Source organism: Schistocerca cancellata, chromosome 2, assembly GCF_023864275.1.
Source record: "Schistocerca cancellata isolate TAMUIC-IGC-003103 chromosome 2, iqSchCanc2.1, whole genome shotgun sequence".
Taxonomy (NCBI): domain Eukaryota; kingdom Metazoa; phylum Arthropoda; class Insecta; order Orthoptera; family Acrididae; genus Schistocerca; species Schistocerca cancellata.
The window spans coordinates 927257757-927281776 of NC_064627.1; the positions used below are offsets into that span (position 1 = coordinate 927257757).

At 39.3% G+C, this 24020-nt stretch overlaps 1 protein-coding gene across 1 annotated transcript in view; it reads left to right on the top strand.

Moving 5' to 3' along the window:
- LOC126162875 (regulatory-associated protein of mTOR) overlaps positions 1-24020 on the top strand; it is a 307137-nt gene that overhangs the window by 147318 nt on the left and 135799 nt on the right. Inside the window, exon 12 of the mRNA XM_049919663.1 lies at positions 23588-23845. Within this exon, the coding sequence (XP_049775620.1) occupies positions 23588-23845 (258 nt within the window). The remainder of the gene's footprint in view (positions 1-23587; positions 23846-24020) is intronic.

Genomic DNA, 24020 nt, shown 5'->3' on the forward strand with positions numbered 1-24020 from the left:
TGCCTCTGAACAAATATCTTTGCCTCGGATGCCAAAGCTGTATGGGAGGGAACATATGACATGGAAAGGATGGCAACTGTCAAAATGTAAGTACTGTTGTTTGTTGGTAGGTTTAATGTGGATGGAAGAGTGTAGCTGACCTCTGATGAGGACAAGGTCAACATCAAGGAAAGTGGCATGGAATTCGGAGTAGGACCATGTGAAATTTAATTGGGAGAAGGTATTCAGAGATTCCAGGAATTTTAGCAGGTCAGCCTCACCATGAGTCCATATGGTAAAGATGTCATCGATGTGTCTGAAGCAAGCCAGGGGCTGAAGACTTACGTATCCCAGGGAAGCCCCCTCCATTGACCCATGAGAAGATTGGCATAGGAAGGAGCCACCCTGGTTCCCATGGCCATATCTCTGATCTGTTTGTATGCCTGCCCCTCAAAAGTGTACTAGTTGTTGATAAGTGTGAAGTTGATTAAAGTGAGTAGGAAGGATGTCATAGATTTTGAATCAGGTGGGCACTGACTGAGGAAATGTTCAGCAGCAGACCAACCATGTACGTGGGGGATGTTGGTATAGAGGGAGATGGCATCAATGGTGACAAGCAAGGTGTGTGGTGGGAGTGGGACGGGCAAGGATTTTAGATGATCTAGGAAATGGTTGGTACCTTTGATGTAGGAGAAGAGTCTTTGTACTATTGGGTTGGAGATATTGATTAACTAAGGCAGATATATGTTTGGCGGGTGCTTTGAAGGCAGCAACTATAGGTCGACTAGGATGATTGGGTTTGTGGGTCTTAGGAAAAAGGTAAAAGGTGGGCTGAGAACTTCTCAACCCACCCAAACTATGCACCCCCACCTTTTACCTTACCCTCAGGACATATTGCTCAGCATTATGCTGAGCATGATGAATTAAAGCTTCATACAAAATTATGAGATCACTTTATTCTGTTCATAGAAAACAAATTGAAACAAAGTGCAAATGCACAGCGTCAGAAGAAATAAATGTAGCAATTACATTCAAGAAAGCCGCATCACGCAGACAGAAGCATAACTATACAAAGAAACAAAATTACAAAACTCATATTGAAATAAATCTTTTTTGTATCAAGTAAAATAAAGTATAAAACCAGGAGGAAGCAGCTCAGGAAAAAAGGAAAAGGTATTATATGGTGTCATAGTGCTATCTTCACATGTTCCTCCATTTTATCATGTGATGTTGTCTTGAACTTCTTATGATAAAATGTCTCCAACTCAATTGAACTATGTTTATTGTGTGCTGCTTGTGCTCACCTAATCCAACTCGACATAAAACACTGCAGTCATCCTTTGAACAAATACAAATTTAAATACGTATTGTCATTGTCATAAACCAACTCAAGAATGATGTCTCTGTCTCTTATAAATTCCTAAGTTATTTCTCCAATAACACAAATAATGTGACACATTGTGTGAAAGAAGAAATTTCAACTGTAGTGGCATACAACAGGATATAATACAGTTGATGTTTTACATAAAACCCTGTAAATCACTTAGTGGCTCTCTTTTGAGTCCTTGCATGTAACTTTTATTCTCTCAATTGTTTGAACAAAAAGTTCGTTTCTATACAGTCTTACCTTTAGCTACAAGTGTTGTGGGATTTAAGCTTGTTACTTTGTTTTATGATACAATTAGTCTTTCAACCTATTCCTTATTACTAACCTGTGCAATCAATTGAAAACTGCAGAATCTTACAATTTATAATTCTATTTACAACAAGACATAACTCTTTTCTATTGTTGCATTTCACAGTGTTGTTTCTTCAGTTGCATGTTGTAGACAAATTTAGAAAAAAACATGAATTTCTGATAAATTAACACTCATCATGCCATGAAATATCCTCCACCTTGAATTGTCTTGAAAATTAAGAAAAAAAATTAAGATCTGTATTTCAAAAACAAAATTATATACTCTACACTCAAGCCTCACACAGAAAAAATTCATTTCACTCATAACATTCAAGTTTTTTTGCTGGTGCCATTCTTGCTTTGTGTGGCTTCAAATGTACCATGAGAGCAGATTAGTTATTTGACTTCGCATAAACCAGATAGAATGCATTTGGCAGAGATATACTGGCTTCTTCAAATGGGTCTTTTCACATATAAAAAAACTTTTGATGTTGAACATGATGAGTTGATGTTAGTCAAGAATATCTTTAAGGTAACAAAGACACCATTATTAACGACTCACTGAGTTTGAATGAAGACATTTAATAGGCCTATGAGAAGCTATATGGTCCTTCTCTGATATTGCAGAAAGTGGCAGGAAAGAAGCTGCTGTATATGATTGCTAGCAGTAGTCATCACAAGAATGTATGGTTGCAAGAAGACTGGTTTCTGGACAGCCATGTGGCACTTATGAGGGTAAAGATGATTGTGTTCAGTGTGTGGCTCTGGTGCATCGTACTGCATCTGCTGCAGCTTTTTCAGCAGCAGTTGGCATCACAGTGATACAATGAACAGTTACAAATCAGTTACTTCCAGGACAGCTCCGAGCCAGATGCCCTGTAGTGTGTGTGTGCTGATGCCAAACCACTGCCATTTGTGACTTCAGTGGTGTCAAGTGAGAGTCATTGGAGGGCAGGGTGGAGGTCTGTTATGTTTTCCAATAAAAGCTGTTTCTGCCTCAGTGCCAGTGATGGCCTTGTGTTAGTTAGGAGGAAGTCACCAGAGAGGCTGCAACCAACCTGTCTGCATGCTAGACACACTGAACTTACAATTGGAGGTATGGTCTGGGGCGCAATTTCATATGACAGCAGGAGCACTCTGTGTTATCTCATGCACCTTGACTGCAAATTTGTACATCAGTCTAGTGATTCAACCTGTTATGCTGCCATTCATGAACAGCATTCCACTGGACATTTTCCAACACCATGACACACACCCGTGCACTGCTGCTGTAACCTATCTAGTGATTTGAGCTGTTATGCTGCCATTCATTAACAGCATTCCATTGGGTGTTTTCCAACAGGATGACACACACCCACACACTGCTGTTATAACCCAATATGCTCAACAGTGTGTTGACATGTTGTCTTGATCTGCTCGATCACCAGATCTGTCTCGGGTCACCATCAGATGATAACTCCAGCATCATCCACAAACAGCTTTAACCGCCCCTGTATTGACCAACCAAGTGCAACAGACATGGAACTCAATTTTACAAATTGATATCGAGCACCTGTAAAACACAGTGTATGTACATTTGAATTCTTGCATTTAACATTCAGGCAGTTACACCAGTTATTACTCTATCAACTTTTGCATTTGCAATGGCTTGTCTTGTGCTTACATTAACCTGTCATCTTGTAATGTTGTCACTTAAATATATTACATAGACAAATATATTTCCAAATTTTCATACTGCACATTAATTATGTTTCAGTGTTGCAATTTTTTTATATCAGTGTATTTTCTTATCTACCAAATTTAAAGATCTCTCACCTTTCATAGTTTTATCAGGAATAAACCCTTTTACACCATGGACAACACTGTTTATTACAAGCTTGATGTCCTCCACACCATCTCCCCATGATGTATGATTGTTACTGCAGTATGTGCTGTGTAGCCTGGCAATTTCCCTCTTGTAACGTTCCACAGGATTTCACATCAGATGATAAGTTGAAGTGTACATAACTGTTAAACCCTGGTTGTCAAGACCATCCTTCCATATTTTACATGTGGATTTTGATATGTTCTCAGAAAGTATGGCTTTAGGTGTCCCAAATTTCACAAAGTAGTCATGTTCTAGTTTAGTCAAGTTTGCTTTGCCAGATTTCTTTAGCAAAAGATAAAGCTTTATAAATTTAGAAAACACCTCCAACACTACAAAAATGGAGGCAAAACTTTTCGTCTTTGGCAATGGGCCATAAAAATCCATGGCTAACAATTCCATCAAAACATTTGGTTTAACACTTTGTGTAGCAAGTCTGTGTGTTTGGTTGGTAACTATGGCTCTTTTACATGTGTATGTTCAAATATGGTTATTCACCATCTTTACCATGTTGTCAAAAACTACACACTCTCTTAATTTCAGTACATACTTTTTAGCACCTACGTATCCAAAACTCAAATGAATGTAATTAATTGCTTCAGCTATGTATCCATTGGGCCAACACACATTTCAGGCTTCCAAGTTTTCATTGGTTCACCTGAATAATACTCCACTGTATACCCTGTAATATTTCAGCAATTATTTGTGATTTTCTTCTTACCCAAGTTCCTTTTTGATCAATATCTCACCCTGATACTGATATCTTCTCAGATTTTTACAGGTATTTACCTTCTCCCTTCGAACTACCATTGTGTAGGACAAATGATGGAACATCCAGGATGGAATAACAACAATATTATGAAAGGACATATTGCTCTTCACCGTATAGAAGAGATGTTGAGTTAGAGGCAGACACAACAAAAATATTGCTATACATTTTAGGTTTCTGCCAAAAGGCCTTCTTCTGAAATAGGAAACACACACACATACACACACACACACACACACACACACACACACACACACACAGATATATTCACATAAGTACATCTCACACATACATAACCACTGTCTCTGACTGCCTTGGCTGGTGTTTATATACAACAGTTTCATGTGTTTGTCATCCACTTCATACTCTACCTCATCACTCTCCCCTCCTGACTGTCTGAATAAGGCCCCTAAAACCTCATTCTAGGCACTGTTACTTATTTGATTTGAAATTGAACTTGTTTTAAAAACAATGTTCACCTCATTAATTGTCCAAGCATCAATCTAAAGGCTTTGCGATCAGTGTAAGTGATGGTTTTATTTCCGCATAGGTAAACTCTGAACATCTGAAATCCCCAAACTGTCACCAGCACTACTAACTGTAGTTAATGATCTGCTTGCAAAAGTTACCATTCTACATCTACATGATTACTCTGCAATTCACATTTAAGTGCTTGGCAGAGGGTTCATCGAACCACAATCATACCATCTCTCTACCATTCCACTCCTGAACAGCGCGCGGGAAAAACAAACACCTAAACCTTTCTGTTCGAGCTCTGATTTCTCTTATTTTATTTTGATGATCATTCCTACCTATGTAGGTTGGGCTCAACAAAATATTTTGGCATTCGGAAGAGAAAGTTGGTGACTGAAATTTCGTAAATAGATCTCGCCGTGACGAAAAATGTCTTTGCTTTAATGACTTCCATCCCAACTCGCGTATCATATCTGCCAGACTCTCTCCCCTATTACGTGATAATACAAAACGAGCTGCCCTTTTTTGCACCCTTTCGACGTCCTCCGTCAATCCCACCTGCTAAGGATCCCACACCGCGCAGCAATATTCTAACAGAGCACAAACGAGTGTAGGGTAAGTGTCTCTTTAGTGGACTTGTTACATCTTCTAAGTGTCCTGCCAATGAAACGCAACCTTTGGCTCGCCTTCCCCACAATATTATCTATGTGGTCTTTCCAACTGAAGTTGTTCGTAATTTTTACACCCAGGTACTTAGTTGAACTGACAGCCTTGAGAATTGTACTATTTATCAAGTAATCGAATTCCAACGGATTTCTTTTGGAACTCATGTGGATCACCTCACAGTTTTCGTTATTTAGCGTCAACTGTCACGTGCCACACCATACAGCAATCTTTTCTAAATTGCTGTACAACTGATACTGGTCTTCAGATGACCTTACTAGATGGTAAATTACAGCATCATCTGTGAACAACCTAAGAGAACTGCTCAGATTGTCACCCAGGTCATTTATATAGATCAGGAACAGCAGAGGTCCCAGGACACTTCCCTGGGGACCACCTGATATCACTTCAGTTTTACTCGATGATTTGCCGTCTATTACTACAAACTGCGACCTTCCTGACAGGAAATCACGAATCCAGTTGCACAACTGAGATGATATCCCATAGGCCCGCAGCTTGATTAGAAGTCGCTTGTGAGGAACGGTGTCAAAAGCTTTCCGGAAATCTAGAAATACGGAATCAACTTGAGATCCCCTGTCGATAGCGGCCATTACTTCGTGCGATTAAAGAGCTAGCTGCGTTGCACAAGAACGATGTTTTCTGAAACCATGCTGATTACGTTTCAATAGATCGTTCCCTTCGAGGTGATTCATAATGTTTGAATACAGTATATGCTCCAAAACTCTACTGCAAACTGACGTCAATGATATAAGTCTGTAGTTCGATGGATTACTCCTACTACCCTTCTTAAACACTGGTGTGACCTGCGCAATTTTCCAATCTGTAGGTACAGATCTATCAGTGAGCAAGCGGTTGTATGTGATTGCTAAGTAGGGAGCTATTGTATCAGCGTAATTTGAAAGGAACCTAATTGGTATACAATCTGGACCTGAAGACTTGCCCGTATCAAGCGATTTGAGTTGCTTCGCAACCCCTAAGGTATCTACTTCTAAGAAACTCATTCTAGCAGCTGTTCGTGTTTCAAATTCTGGAATATTCCATTCGTCTTCCCTGCTGAAGGAATTTCGGAAAACTGCGTTCAGTAACACAAGTACCATAATTCCTGTCAGCAACAACTCCAATTGCAAATGTTCTATAACAGATAAGGTCTCTGTCATAGTAAGCCTCCAATCCTGCTAGAGGCTTTTCACTACCCCTTACTATAGCAATAGTCATCCATGAATTCCCAGATACAACTTCATTTGTTGTACAAGAGAAATTAATCTTACAGCCAACAAAGGTTATTGGCCCACTCAGTATCTCCTGTTGAGACACTGGGTTTGGTGTCTCATCAAAACTGATAACAGTCTTGTACACAGGCATTCTGCTCCTCCTTGCATATCTTCTACGATGGTACGGCATGGCTGTGTGCTTCGTGCGGCTGCCTCGAGTCGACTGAGCATGCTGCTGCCTGTGCGCGGAGACCCTACGCGCGTTATCAGGGAACTTCCGGTTGCGCAATCTTGATTTTCCAGCAACACGGGCTAAGTAATACTAGAGCCCGTGTTGCGCTCTCTCTCACACAATCGAGCAACTCCGCTTCCCCCCCTGCCTCGCTCAGCGGCTAAGTCCGCTTCAAGGTCATGTATCTTACACAGCGACACACAGCCATGGCTTTAGCGGCACAGTCATCGGTAACATTACCACCGGCACTGCGCAGTGAAGGTATTGACTGCGTCTTGCCGCTTGTGTACTTTACATATGACCAGAATTTCTTCGGATTTTCTACCAAATTTTGAGACAATGTTTTGTTGTGGAACCTATTAAAGGCATCTCGCACTGAAGTCCATGCAAAATTTCGCGCGTCTGTAAATTTTAGCCAATCTTCGGGATTTCGCGTTCTTCTGAACTTCGCATGCTTTCTCCGTTGCCTCTGCAACAGCATTCGGACCTGTTTTGTGTACCATGGGGGATCAGTTCCATCTCTTACCAATATATGAGGTATGAATCTCTCAATTGCTGTTGCTACTATATCTTTGAATTTGAGCCACATCTCGTCTACATTTGCATATTCAGTTTGGAAGGAATGGAGATTGTCTCTTAGGAAGGCTTCTAGTGACACTTTATCCACTTTTTTAAATAAAATTATTTTGCGTTGGTTTCTGGTGGATTTGGAAGAAACGGTATTGAACTACAACGACCTTGTGATCACTAATCCCTGTATCAGTCATGATCCTCTCTATTAGCTCTGGATTGTTTGTGGCTAAGAGGTCAAGTGTGTTTTCTCAACCATTTACAATTCGCGTGGGTTCGTGGACTAACTGCTTGAAATAATTTTCGGAGAAAGCATTTAGGACAATCTCGGAAGATGTTTTCTGCCTACCATCGGTTTTGAACAAGTATTTTTGCCAACATATCGAGGGAAGGTTGAAGTCCCCACCAACTATAACCGTATGAGTGGGGTATTTATTTGTTACGAGACTCAAATTTTCTCTGAACTGTTCAGCAACTATGTCATCGGAGTCTGGGGGTCGGTAGAAGGAGCCACTTATTAACTTAGTTCGGCTGTTAAGTATAATCTCCGCCTATACCAATTCGCATGGAGTATCTACATCGACTTCACTACAAGATAAACCACTACTGACAGATGCAAACACTCCACCACCAATTCTGCCTAATCTATGTTTCCTGAACACCGTCTGAAACTTCGTAAAAATTTCTGCAGAACTTATTTCAGGCTTTAGCCAGCTTTCTGTACCTATAACGATTTCAGCTTCTGTGCTTTCTATTAGCGCTTGAAGCTCAGGGACTTTCCCAGCACAACTACAACAATTTACAATTACAGTTCCGACTGTTCCTTGATCCGAGCACGTCCTGTATTTGCCATGCACTCTTTGAGATTGCAGCCCAACCCATACTTTACCGAGGCCTTCTAACCTAAAAAAACTGCCCAGTCCATGCCACACAGCCTCCGCTACCCATGTAGCCACCAGCGGAGTGTAGTGAACTCCTGACCTATTCAGCAGAACCCGAAACCCCACCACCCTATGGCGCAAGTCAAGGAATCTGCAGCCAACACGGTCGCAAAACCATCTGAGCCTCTGATTCAGACCCTCCACCTGGCTCTGCACCAAAGGTCTGCAGTCGGTTCTGTCAATGATGCTGCTGATGGTGAGCTCTGCTTTCATCTCGTAAGCAAGACCGGCAGCCTTCACCAAATCAGATAGCCGCTGGAATCCAGAGAGAATTTCCTCAGATCCAAAGCGACACACGTCATTAGCGCCGACATGTGCCACCAACTGCAGCTGGCTGCACCCTGTGCTCTTCATGGCATCCGGAAGGACCTTTTCCACATCAGAAATGACTCCACCCGGAATGCACACGGAGTGCACACTGGATTTCTTCCCCTCCTTAGCCACCATATCCCTAAGGGGCCCCATTACACGCCTAACATTGGAGCTCCCAACTACCAATAATCCCACCCTCTGCGATTGCCCGGACCTTGAAGGCTGAGAATCATCTTCTGAAACAGGGCAGGCAGCTGCATCTGGCTCAGCCAGAGACAGTACCTGAAACCTGTTTGTCAGACGCACCAGGGAGGCTTTCTGATCAGCCTCCGGGGATGTCTTTCGCTGTCTGCCATGCCTTGGAACGACCTCCCAATCAACCACAGGCGAGGGCTCAGCCCCACTGCGGGCAGCAACTGGGGCAACCACAGCGGCAGACCGATCTGGGGACAGACGGCACAAGGTTGACATCCCCGTGATACCCAAGTCCGGCTGCCCACAGTGGTGCCCATAGGCAACAGCCTCAAGCTGCGCGACTGAAGTCAGCGTCGCTTGCAGCTGTGAGCGAAGGGATGCCAACTCAGCCCTCATCTGAACACAGCAATCGCAGTCCCTGTCCATTCTAATCAATGTTGAACAACAGTTACTGAAACATGCGTCCGTGCCTAGATAACGCAAGGGAAACACGCAAAGAATGTATGAACTAACCTGTACAAATGCCTAACGACTGCACTACAATCTGCCTGAATTTACGATTACAGTAACTAAAACTTGAAATTACACCTCCTATACGAAACTCACAAGCAATTTAAGTAAGAATCTACGAAAACACAGAAAAGAAGCTATATACGTATCTTTCTGCGCTGTCAATGTGCACCAACTGGGAGCTCAGGCCACACTGTTATCTTCGTTCTCCTCATATCCAAAATTCTTTAACAGTCCCACTCCTATATCATACTCACTTGAGTCAGTCCCTAAAAAATGGCCAAGTGAGATCAGGATGGTGCAAAACCCTGTTCTCCTTCAAAGCCTCCTCATGTTTGTCAAAAGCTTCTTGACACTTGTTTTTCCAAATAAAAACTACCTTAACACGGGGGCATGTTGAAAAGTAATGCCTGTGAACTTTCAGTTCTATTCTCAATATTGACTGAGAATTACATGTCTTGCATATTACTTGGTCGACTTTTCTGCTTTACTCGTGCAAGTTGCAATCCTCTACCATGAGAGGGTTCTGAATTGTAGTGTGTAACATGGCTGTATGTAAAATAACTATGCAAGTGAATGAGAAACACAATGCTGTAATCCCTCAAAAAATGAAAAGCATGAATTCAAAGAGTTCGTCCACACACAGAGCACCCTCTCTTCCATCATGACATTGCCAGACCACATATTAGCACTGCCACGTCTACAACAGTCTGACATCTTGGAATCATTGTCATCATTTTTTTCTCTGTACAGTCTTGACTTGATCCCATCCAATTATTCTCTGTTTCCAAAACTTAAAGAACACCTTTGAAGACTTCACTTTGATAGTGATTAAGCAGTACAAGCAGAGGTGAGCTTGTGGCTCTTGTCAACAAAGTCAGACATTCTACAGTGACGATATCAACAAACTGGTCTCTTGGGAGAAATGTGTTCATCACTAGGGTGGCTACGTTGAGAAATAAATATGTAGACATGAAGAATAAAAATGTAGAATGTTAAAGTTTATTTGATTTAAAAACCTTTCAGAGTTTTCACGTAAAAAATTCAGAGAGATTCCCTTTGTGCACGCCCTCATAACTCACAAGGAAAACACGGCAAATGCCGTAACCCAATTTCCCAGAAACTTCACTCAGTGGAAGAGGGGTCATAATAAGTGAACACTTGTTTCAGCTTGTCCATAGATATTTGGCCATTTCTGAGACAACAGTGGTAGAAGTTTCAATATGTTCTGTGTGCCTTTTAGTGAGTAAATGTTTCAATTGAAGTGGTGGCACAGTTGCTAACATCATTGCTTCACTCATCTAAAAACACTAATGAATTTATTTTTTGAAAGCAAAAATCCAAGAACAACATTAACAAAGTGCCTCTAGAACTGAAAAGACTAAATTTCCATAACACAAACACCCCAAAATGGCCACAGTATAAAACCACTTCCTTTTAGTAAAGAATATTAAAATTTACATTACAAACAGCAAAACATATTATCAGATGAATATGTCAAACAAATCAACCATTGGCTATTGCCAGTAAGTATCAAAACACCATTGCCTTTGAATTAGCCAAAATGACTGACAACTGTGGTTCAAATTTATGATGATAGGGGTGGTGGCAGAGGCAACACCAGTAGCAATAATTCCTCCTTCTCTACTGATATAGGATGGCGGTTGCCGCTACCACAGTACTAGAAACCATTAAAAATTTAAATCATGGTACACAGGCACCTTTAACTAGACCACAGTTAACAAGAGATACAATCACTTATCCTGTAACACAGAGAGAACTCATTAATCATTTAGTAAAAATTAAACATACTATAAATGCAGAAAAATATGAACTTTATGCAGGAAACTTTGACTTGAGTACTGAGGCATAAAATTTTCCTTTAGTTTTTTTTTTTGTGTGTGTGTAGATGCAAACAATTTAGTAAACAGCTCAAGCTCGTGATACTAGCCAACAGGTAACTATAGACATGCCTCAGAAATAAGGTAGATAGAGTAAACAGTTTTCACTGACCATAAAGTACATTTCGTTAATCAGAAGAAATACATCTGCATTCTATACCCTTAGACTCTAAAATCAGTTTGCATTAGTGACAGCCACAAGCCCACATACACAGACAGAACTGAACTCAAGTAGTACCAGGCAAAACCTTCATAAATAACACATTTATATATATAACAGCGGGCAACAAGGATACAGAGTCAAAATAGCCCCTATGCGACACCAAGCGACATGCACACTAATCAGATACTCACTGCGATTTCTCATAAAATCCAGTGCCCACTGACAAATGCTTGCTCAGACAGTGCCGAGAGAAGGATTTAGTGTAGATTACTCATAGTCGGTAACCCACGAGTATCTTCCAGCAGACGCCACCACGTCCAGTATTTGCAAAGGTCAGACTGGGCTCCAACCTGGCACCACAATGACACAAACTGCTTGTAACTTCAATAGCAGAGGACATGCCAAATACTGTGCATCCTGCCAAAGTAGCTTTTAACAAACAATGTTCACAGCTGTGAGCAACACCTGGCCCCACCAAACCTGTAGTGGGCAAAGGCACAACTCTTGCCAACGGGCCATGGCTGACGCTTGGCCACAACAACACACAACCTCACTTGTGCTCCTTGCCGTCCATGTCACACTCCCCTTTCTCCAGGTCACCGCAGCGCTTAACTACTTTCTCCTCCGACCAGCCCTATAACGGCAACAGTAACGCTCCATGCGCTCTTGCGGCCAGAGGGATTCCAAATCCGTTGGAATGACGCGAAATTAAATGTGGGTGCACGGCACACTACCCATGTCCATAGAAGACTACTACACAAATGTTTCCCACTGTATGTTTAAATGACATTGCTCCTCCTTGTCTACTAATTATATGCCTGTGAATGAATTGAAAAAAAAAGTGAATGGAAAAGTTATTTGGAATTGTTTTCACTGAAATTTCTGTAAGTGTATCTTGATTCATAATCAGTTGCAAGTGCCAGTTTTTGGAAGAGTGGTCCGTTATGCATGGTTTGCCACAAAATAATTGTCATTGCGTGAAATCTTCAGCAGCGTTAACAACATTTCTTTCTGGAGAGAGATTCATATGGAGAAATGTTGCTGTGGAAAACCTCCCTTCATGTGATGGCCATGGTGTTGGCATTTCTGTATTTCGATTGTTCTTGCAATCAGTATCATCCAAGGGAATACACCAAATCTTCCTGAAGAAGGAACATAAGAATAAACTATAAGAATTAAGAATCGATATAAAAATGAAATATAAGAATATGAGAACCCCTGAAAATACCATACACACATGTATCATGTAATAAACATATCACACTTATTGCGAAACCTAATTGTAATTTTGCAATTAATGTAACCCCTCATATCCTCTAACTTGATAAGAAATGTTTGTGTTGTAATGTTCTACAGGCATGAGCAGATAAATGTAAAAGATAAAATAAAATAAATAAAAACAATAATCGGGTTTCGAACATGGGATTCAAAAGTAAGATGCTACGCTGTGTCACCAGTTGGGCTGAGGTTATCACTCACAAAAAGGCTTCTAAATTACTTTGAAAACTGTAAAGGCTGTTTTCTCAGGAATTGTTGAGTATCTACCGATAATCCGAGGCACGTGTTTGCGTATTTCAGCTTCTCTTCCACCAAATTGCAGAAACCTAGAATGGACTTCAGTTGCATCTGATTTTTTGGAGTTGGACATTCCTTAATTGCTTTTATTTTTTCAAGTTTAACTTTAAAACTCACAGCAGACAGGATTATGCCTAAAAAATTTTATGTCTTTTCTAACAAATTTGCTCTTTTTAAGCCTAAGGGCCGTACCCCCTTTTCTTAAAGCTTGAACTACCTTGTTCAACAGGTTACCATGTTCTTCCCAAGATTTGGTCGTAACCAACAGGTGATCCACATATATTGTTGATTTGGAATTAAACTCTGATCCTAAGACTAGGTCTAATGCTTGTGTAAACACTAGCACACTAATATTCAACGCAGACGGGCCAATAGTATATTGGTAACAATTCCTATCTGTGAAAAAGGATGTATACTTTCAAAACACTGCAGAAAGTGGGTCTTGCCAGTAACTATTTGTTAAGTCAAGATTGGCCATATAATTCACCATGTAGTATTCCCTCCATATTTGTTGAACAATCAGTCTTTCTCTTCACTATCATATTCAGTGTTCTAGATTCTGTGACAGCTCTCACACTACCATTTTTATTACCCATGACAATCCAAGGGCTATTATATTCACTCTTACTTTTTCCAGTAACTCTTTATACACTGCCTCTCTTTGTGCACATGGCACAGAAAAAGTTTTTCTTGAAAAGGCTCATGTAGTTTTGTATCCAGTTTATACTCAAAGCTCTTAACTTTACCAGGTCCAGTACAGAATACTTCTCTGTTTACTCATAAAACTTCTCTCAGTTTCTTTCTGTTGCCCTCTAAACATCAACTGTATTCATTTAATTCTTCAATTCTTCTGTAACTCACTGTCGTGTATATCCCAACCACAGTCCAGTTTCAACTTTAACTTCCCAAAATCAGTTTCTATTAGCCATCACTTTTACTTTAAAATGACTCAATAAATTGTTATTGTCTACTAACAAATCATCAAAATGTGCACTCACTTTTGACACTTCACTATCAAAATTAACAAAACTGTCCCCTCATTTAATCTCAGTTTGTACCCAAACTGATATCTACAGTCAGACCAGGGGCCGCAGAAGGTTGTATCCTGAACTTATGCCCCCAATTTCAGTTTCCAAAATTATTTGTTGTTTAACAACTTTACTTAATTTACCCATAGGGCTTACTATTTTTAATCCCATTACTGGCATAGCCATTAAATCATTATGTTACTTTGAGTAATTAAAAACACTCTCAACAACTGTACAAATTTCACTGCAGTTGTCCAAAAGGGCTTTCTCTTCTTTGCTGTGGATACCAGTTTTCACAAGAGATATTCATTTTTGATATCATCTATGTCATTTATTAAGTCCCCCTCAGTATCACTAAGTCCTGTCATTACAACTTAATATTGGATTTATATCTTCTTCTGATTCCTTTAGATTTGCACACACACTTAGTTCCTCTTTATTACAAGTTGACAACCCTTTTTCCTTGCTGCTCCTCTCCAACATTTACATCTGTTTCATGGTTCAAAGTAGATGTGATAATTTCAGAAAATTATCCTTCTCCATCCTTCTCCTTCCTACAAACAATTGTGTAAAAGTGATGCATCCTCTTGTGTCCTTTTGTGTTCCTCTTCACTACTACTACTACTACTACTACTACTACTACTACTACTACAATCACTAATATCTACCTCATAACTATTACCACTCTCATTTCGCAATATATTCTTTGTCTTCCTCTGATCTCCTCATTGCTTGTCAAGTTCTGTAACTCCATTATACATTTGGGAAAACATTTCCATACATGACCCCACTGATTCTGCATTACTCCTACAACTAACTTCAGGCACAGTTTCTTCAGTTATCAGGTTCTGACTTGCACACATTCTATTACCATAATTAGTATTGCTATCATTATATACTACTAAGCTTTCTGTTTTACAATGGCAACTTGTAACATTGGTAGGCCCGTATGTTTGACCCACTTCAGCATGGGCCCTCATTGTTGTGAGTGTCCATTGGCCACTTGGGATGCTCCCTTTCTGTAATGACCTTATAACTTCTCTGGGCTGTTATATTATGATAATTCTTGTTTACCTTTCTCCTTGAATTTAATAATTAACTGACTGCAACTGCTGATCATTGAGGGAAGCATACGAAGACGGAATCGATTGTTCTCAATTATGGATACTCAAGAATTATAAACACTTTTAATTACACAGAGTTAAGCCACATTTCACATGCCATCTTATGTTAGCAGTAGCATTGACAGTGAAACTTACATAGTAACCTACTGCCGCATGAATAACCGTTTTAAGTACTCATTAGCAAACCAGCCTAAAAGTGTCCTCTAGTGCACTTCTTTGACTCAACTCACAGACTGCTCTGCTGCAACTACAACATGTATTCTTGTTTGAAGTGAGAACAGTTACTGTCCCCTGAAAAGCATTGTCTGCAATCACAGGTTATTTCGTACCTATGACCTTGACTAAACCAGAGTTAACTATATAATACACACTCTATGGTGTGGTGGAGTGATAACACTGCCATTTAAATTAATAGATGATGTCAACTGATCTTGCTGTGTGATAGTATCATACCCTCACACATCCTCAGATGTCAAAACAGTATTATTATTATTATTATTATTATTATTATTATTATTTGCTTTTACAGCCTCATTGGACCACGTTAGCCAATCATTTCTTGGCCTTCTTCAGTGAGCGCATGTTTCGTTCTTTCGTAACTGCCCAATATCTTTTCATTCGTTCTGATCTTTCCTTTCTTTCCTCATCTGTAAATACCCTTTTCATTGTGTGTCATTTGTCTAATTTTGGTTTAAATCTTATTTTCTTGTCTTTCACTTCCTTGAGATTTTTCTGTCTTGTTTTGCAGATCATCAAAGGTTCTACTGTTCATCACCGTAGTTGTAACTCGGAGCTTGCTCCACACAAGATTGAATAATAATAATAATAAATGCAATGTAACATATACTGTGCAGTTAAAAGGAAGTCACGCTTGATCAAGGTCTGCGTCACTTTCCATTTTTAACCAGACGTAACGACTGAGAAAGGAAAGAAATAATAATAATAATAATAATAATAATAATAATAATAATAATAATTATTATTATTATTATTATTATTATTATTATTATTATTATTTTTGCCTGGAAATTTATGGCAACATAAAGCTTCAGTGTGAAACTCATCGCTCAAGAAGGGCCCTAGTAGATAGGAAAGACACAACAGAACAGGGATATGCACAATTAAATTGACGAACTCTGAAAATATTCTCCTTAGATCAGTTGTAACCACACAGAAATATATTCAGAGTTGTAGTGACTGTCACACTAGCAACAAATTCTGTATATAATGACCATGAAAATGTTGGTAAAGAAAGATGAAAATAAAATTATCCACCATAGGCGCCTGTGTCAAAAGGCAGTAAGTGTTACTCATTTAACAGGCGCATCTACAGTGCACTTTTTTTTTTATACTGAGAATGTATTTTTCAGTTGGTAAGAAAAGTAATTAGTGACCTTGGCAAATATGTCAGCCAATTTACTAACTGCAATTAAAATGTTTTCCCATAGAAGAGTGTGTCAGCACATCACACTATCTTTTGTCCATTATTCATGAAAGTACCTTCATTAAAATTAGCTAGCTTTGTCTAAAGTAGTAGTTGACATAATCATATACAGGTATGCATCAAAAGATAAACGTTTTCAAACAACTACACTAACATTAATAATTAATAAAATAAGAGATGGAAAAGAGAAGAATAGAAGGAGGCAACAAAAGATTAGTAGCATGCAGTGCACAGATCCAATTACATGAATACATACGTTAACATTTGATACAGCAAAATATCCACATTTTGCATTACACATTTCTATAACACACTTTTACTGCACTCATGGGTCCACTGCTTTTTGTAAACCTCACCATGTCATGTTTACTCAAAGATTCACATTGCCACTCCATTGCATGTGGCAGTGTTCACAAGGAAACGCCTACCAGATTGCCTGTGTGTGTGTGTGTGTGTGTGTGTGTGTGTGTGTGTGTGTGTGTGTGTGTGTTGGGGGGGGGGGGGGGAGATGAGAAACAACTGCTTTGCAGCTAGCTGCATGCAGCAGTGGCCATGGCCATAGGGTGCATGTCTTGGCGTGCAACTCCTTGGAAAGCTCATGAACTGCTGACGTCATGTGCCGTGACATTGTTCACCTCCCATGATTCACTTGATTGCATAGTCTGACATAACAATGACACAGCATCACCGGCCAGAACCTGAACGCAGGACACAGAAAGAAAACACATCAGAGGATCACTCTCAAACAAAACTTGTGCTGTTGAATTGCAAAATTAACAGTCACACAAACATATATTATTTTTTTAAAAATGCAATGAAGTAAATTTAAATACATTTCTCTACAAAAAGATTAACAAACTCCTATAAAAGTCAAGGTTTTGAATGTCATCACCACTCATTATCATTCAAAAGTAAATATATAATTTCTTTCTCTTCCCTTTCCAGTCATTTTTTGTCTCTTTTCTTCTTCATAAAGTGAGCATACAAGTTTCTTGTTTTTCAGTCGCTGTTCCATTTTAAATATTCTTCTTATCTGCAGTGAGGTTCTGATGATGATTCTTCGGATACTCACCATGGCGTAATAAATTACGTACATTGTTCTGCCAATCCTTGGGCAATTATTAACTGTTTTGAACTGTGTAGATGTCAAAACATTTTCTGTGCAGAACATTTGCGCTGCGTAGTGTACAACATACATTTGTGTGCACAAAAGCCAATCTTATCTCTGTCACTTGGATTTCAGGAATATAAAACTTAAAACTGTCCATAGTATATCAACCTGTCTTCCACACTACTTTCATTACATGATCTTTGCATTTCAGCTATGGCATCATGACTTACTGCACTCAGTTGAGTAGACTGATGAATTTCTTGTTGCTGTAAGATTACTTGAGAATGAACTTCAGCCACTCCTGATTCTTTATCTTTGTCTTATTGCTTACTGTCCTGAATGCCATCAGAATTTACAGTTTTCTTCTGTCCTATAATCTTGAGTTTCAAATCTGTGAACAATTAATGCACATCATTATGAATATCTACTATCTCTTAGTCCAACATTTTGTCCAGTTTTTGAGCATGTTCATAAAGTTTTTTTGTTCAAATCCTCTCCCAATTTTGAGTTCTCTGCACTTAAGTCCCACTTAGTATTATCTAGCTGTTTGTTATTCTCATCAAGATTTTCTGTTAAAATTTGCTCCAAATTGTCAAGCTCTTTATGTAAATTTTGCTGCTGATCATCAAATATTTTATTTAAATCTGCAAATTTCTTTTGTAAGAATTGCATTAATGCATTCTCCCTTCCTGCAGCACCAATCCAATTGTTGTCTGTTGCGGCCTCACTTGATTTTGCACTTACATCCAAACTTGAATTTTCTGTTACTACATTTGTACTTAGAATTCTGTTACTTGTTTCTGATTCATGTGATCCATGGCAACACCATCCCGATCAACATTTTCCTCTCTGTTGATTACGCTACTGTCCTCAGTTTGACCGACATTGTTATTAATATCCATGCTACACATGTAAAGTAGTATCAACTTAATTTGTTCACTGTTTAATATTCCATTTCTTATCAAACATTGAAAACATTGAAAAGTCAAGGCATCACTGAAAATACCAAATTCACTCCCCATATGCTGATGACGCCCATTGGACTAGATTTGAATATTGCTGCAGGATTCAGTGTCCTGTCACGGTCATCTTATGTAATGTATCTGGGCTGTTATAATGTAACGAATTCTTGTTTACCTTTCTCCATGAATTTAGTAATTAATTGGCTGAAAGTTCTGATCATTTAGGGAAGTAGACAATGGCGGAATTGATTGAGAAAAATGGTGTTACTGATCATGTTCACACTAAAACTTATACAGAAATCAACTTCAATGTGAACAACCATTTTAAAAACTCATTATCAAAACAGATGAACAGCGCCAGCTAGTGCACTGCTTCAACTCAATTCCCAGACTGCTCTACTGCAGCTATCATTCTTACTCATGTCAAGACAACAGTTACCATCCACTTTCAATATAGATGCTGAGTACAGACAGACACAACTAAAAGACAGTCACAAATAAAGCTTTTGGCCAGTAAGCTAGTCATCAGAAATAGGTGACAGACACACGCACACTGACACTTACACCCTCACACACACACAACTGCAGTCTCAGGCAACTGAAACCCCACTGCAAGCAGCAGCAGCAGCAGTGCATGATGGGAGTGGTGACTGGGTTTGGGTAAGGAGGAGGCTGTGGTGGGGACAGTGTCACCAACTTGACAAAGCATTCCGCATCTACATCTACACTCTGCAATCAACTGTGAGGTGCATGGCAGAGAGTATGTCCCATTGTACCAGTTATAAGGGTTTCTTTCCATTCATATTCATGTATCAAGCATGGAAAGAGTGATTGTTTGAATGTCTCTGTGCGTGTGGTAATTATTCTGACCTTATTCCCATGATCCCTATGTGAGTGATACATAGGGGTAGTAGTATATTCCAAGTGTTGTCATTTAAAGCTGGTTCTTTAAACTTCATTAATAGACTTTCTTTGGATAGTTTGTGTCTATTTTCAAGAGTCTTGCAGTTCCTGTGTCACACTCACGTGGATCAAAAAACCTGTGACCATTCATGCTGCCCTTCTGTATACGTTCTGGCGGTTTCCGGCGACTAGAGGAAGCAATGTGGTGCTGGTGTGCAAGACTCTCACATCTCCTTCATCATTGGAATTACTTGGAGGTGCTTTGCCGATCTTCTTTTCAGGATAGTCGGCTGTGACTATCTGCCTAACTTCTTCTCTGAAGATATGATGCTGTTTGCAGGAATTTTCTCTACTCTTAAAATGATTGCGTACACTCAAGATACTTTTAAATCAATCCTACTATATTACACTTCCACAAACAGAACACCACGTAACAGTTTTCACATAAATGAATCACATTTCGTAAGCCCAATGACTCCTGGTCCGTCAGAAACTATTACATACTTTTACAATAAATACAGTTCCAAAAACCTCTCCAGGCTCTCACAAGTCCACCATTCACAACTCTAGAGTGTCAGTAATTAAGTAAAAAATGTCTTTTCTTTTCTTTTACATAATTCAACTGACCACAATAATGACTGACATAGCACTTCACAGAGAAAGGTGCACTTGCTCCTTGTGCTGGGCATGTAACGTCTGTGACAAGTGTGCCAACCACTTGCCTGCAGTGATCAATCGTCCAGCTTGTAGCATTCTCTTGACACACGTCCACCCTGCACATACAGAAAACCAGTGCGATGTAGACACTCTCCCATCTGTCATGCTCGTACATAAAATATCGGGTGTTTCGAGATGGTGGAAAGCCGAGAGTCTCTAGAATTTGCATCGAAATTCTCGAGGCACTACAACATTCAGTATACCCTGTTACGGGTCCCAGACACTTGAGCAATACTCTAGAACCTATCGCACAAGGGATTTGTAAGCAATCTCCTTTGCAGACTCGTGCTCTTCCCCAGTGTTGTATTCTGCCAGTAAATGGAAGTATATCACCTGCTTTATCCACAACTGAGCCTGTATGATTGTTCCATTTCATATTCGTACAAAGTTTTACACCCAGGTATTTGAATGAGTTGGCTGATACAAAAAGTGACTCATTGATATTATAGTCATAGGATACTACATCTATTTGGTTTTGTGAAGTCAAAAATTTTACATTTCTGAACATTTAAAGCAAGTTGCCAATCTTTGCGCCATTTTGAAATCTTATCAAGGTCTGACTTAATATTTATGCAGCTTCTTTCAGATGGTACTTCATCATAGTTAACTGCAACACCTACAAATAGCGTGAGATTATTATTATTATTATTATTATTATTATTATTATTATTGTCTACAAGGTCATTAATATGCAACAGGATTAGCAAGGGTCCAGCACACTTCCATGGGTCACACCTGGAGTTTCTTCTACATCTGATGATAACTCTCCATCCAAGATAACATGCTGCATCTTTCCTACCGAAAAGCCCTCAATCCAGTCACAAATTTCACTTAATACCCCAAATGATCATACCTTTGACAGTAAGTACAGATGTGGTACCGAGTCCTCCTTTTTTTCGAAAATCAAGAAATACTGCATCTACATGACTGCTTCGATCCAGAGCTTTCAGTATGTCATGTGAGGAAAGTGTGAACTGCGTTTCATATGATTGATGCTTTTGGAAGCCATGCTGGTTGGCATTGAGAAGGTCATTCTGTTCAAGATACCTCATCTTGTTTGAATTTGGAATACGTTCCAAGGCACATCAACAAATCGATGTCAAGGATATTGGACGATAGTTTTGCAGATCACTTCTACGACCATGTTCTTTTTTTCCAAGAACTGGGCACAGTTGTTCAAGGAATCTACAATAGATTGTAGTTAGAAGAGGGGCTAAATGGGCTGTAAATTCAGTATAGAATCTGATAGGGGTTCAGTTGGGCCCTGGAACTTTATTCAGTTTTAATTATTTCAGCTGTTTTTTAACACTACTGACACTAATACTTATTTCAGGATTAAATTAGGTCAGTTCTCCTCAGTTTTCCTTTATAAAGGAACACTAAAAAAATTGAGTTAAGTATTTTAGCTTTCTTAGGATGTATTTTGAAGAGAGAAGTGGTGACTGGGTAGCAAATTTTATCATACTGCCAACCATGGAAATGTACACCAAGTACTTTGGCTAAAAGTGAACATCTGCCATGTGTAAACTGCAATTAGCCTGAATCCAGTTGTATTTGAAACTGAACTGACTTTGAAACTGGGCAAATACTCTACAATAGTACTCATCTCTATAGGACACAAGTTACTGTTAACAAAAATATGTTTGCTGAGAAAATTTGAAATATGGCACAAAAAATGAAACATGAGCTATTGCTATTGCTCTGCAGCACTTTTAATTTCAAGGCTGGCTACAGTGTTATCCTCAATTGGGGCAAATTCTTCTGATACAACTGTAAGAAACATGGAAAAACAACATACTGTTGTCATTCAGTTTGCTTATATTGTCAACACTGTTAGAACTGAAAATTGTAGCATACAGTAATGAACGGGAATCACAGCCTTGAATCTTTGAGGAACATTGATCTAAGAGTTTTCAATTCTCTATTGCTTCCTGCAGACAATAAAATGTTGATTTTAGGTTTATAGTGATCTGTAAAGCAGGGGCCACAAACATCTGTGCAACAGGAAGAAAATCTGGTGTTGCAGAAGAAAATGTTTGTAGGTGGCATCAGATGAAGAATGAAATAAAGAACACCAATTCTGCACACCAAACTTCCAGGGGATCAAATCAGGGAAGGTTTAATTATTTGGTGCAGCTTGTTGCTTGTGTGACAGTACTGCATTGAAGGCTTCTGGATTACATGAGAAATTATCTGAATGAAGGCATTAAAGAGGAATTTTCCGATGCCTTGTGTCATGGAATTCAGAGCAAGTACTGGATGGTGTGTGACGTTGATGAAGAGGGCAAAGGTTACATTATGACACAGAACCACACTAGGTCAGTGACTTCCCAAGAAGTTTTGCAAAGAACTAAGTGTTTATGCAGCAGTGTCATATAATCAGTCAAAGATAATGGTATGACTGTTTACAAAGCTAAGTTTTTTTTCCCTCCATTTCAATATCTGTACTGACAGCCATTGAGAATCAAAGCATTGATTCAACCTTGGAAATTCATGTGAGAAAGCTATAAAATCATGAGACATCTTTGTCTCCCATTGTCCCCACAGAAATATCTCATATGCTTCAAGCCCCTGATATGACATGTCATGTTTTTCTTCCACTTTTTTCCCCCTCCATTCTCAATAAAAAAGAACAGTTTGAAAGAAACTATCCATGTACATAATTTGGATTCCATGGAAATGATGGTCAGTGTGTGCAGTGTTCCTAAACAATCTTTTTGAAGACTGAGCAGTATAAGAAAGGCTACTCGCCATAAAGATGAAACAGTGAGTTGTAGACAGGCACAGTGAAAAGACTGTTACAATTTAGCTTTCAGTCAAAGCCTCCTTTAGAAAAACAAACACACAAACACAGTCTTTCACAGAAACAAGCACGCCTTATGCACTCAAGACTGCCATCTCCAGCAGATTGGACTGGCTTTGGCTGGAAGCTAAATTGTAACAGGCTTCTGATTGTGCCTGTCTGCAATTCAGTGTATCATTATTATGTTGAGTATTTTTTCTTTTTTTTCTAAGGAATCATGTTGTGGAGGCTTCTCTAATTTTTTTTGAAAACATGCATTTATTTATACAACTTGAAGCAGAGTACCATGAAAAGAACTGAAGTTAAAATTTTGGAAAAATGGGAATTTGTGTCACATTTTGAAACTTTCAGAATGATTCTCATATGAAACAGGTTTAGTCCACATTATAACTACTATGTGTGCTGATATTTTACTGTAGGCATGCTCTTTTTCTCAGGGTGAAGATCGCACTCTTGCTGCATTTGTTCTTGCAAGCATGGTGAAAGACTACCCTCCTGGCCAGGAGGCTGCTCTTCAGGGCAGTCTGGTGTCCATATGCCTGGAGCAGCTTGGAGATGCCAGTGCCTTGCTACGACAGTGGCTTGCAATCTGTTTGGGACGCCTGTGGCACAAATATGAGAAAGCAAGATGGTGTGGAGTGCGTGACATTGCTCCTGAAAAACTGAACACACTTTTGCAGGATCCTGTACCTGAGGTAACAAGCTAAAAGGAGCAGTGAAATACATTGCATTATAACTATTTATAGAAGTGAAGTTTTATGCTTGATGAATTATCAAAACCACATTTTTAAACCACTTACACACATTTCCTCAGTTCTGTAGATAGATTACTTTGACAGAAAACTAATATCAGTGACAGACTACTGATAT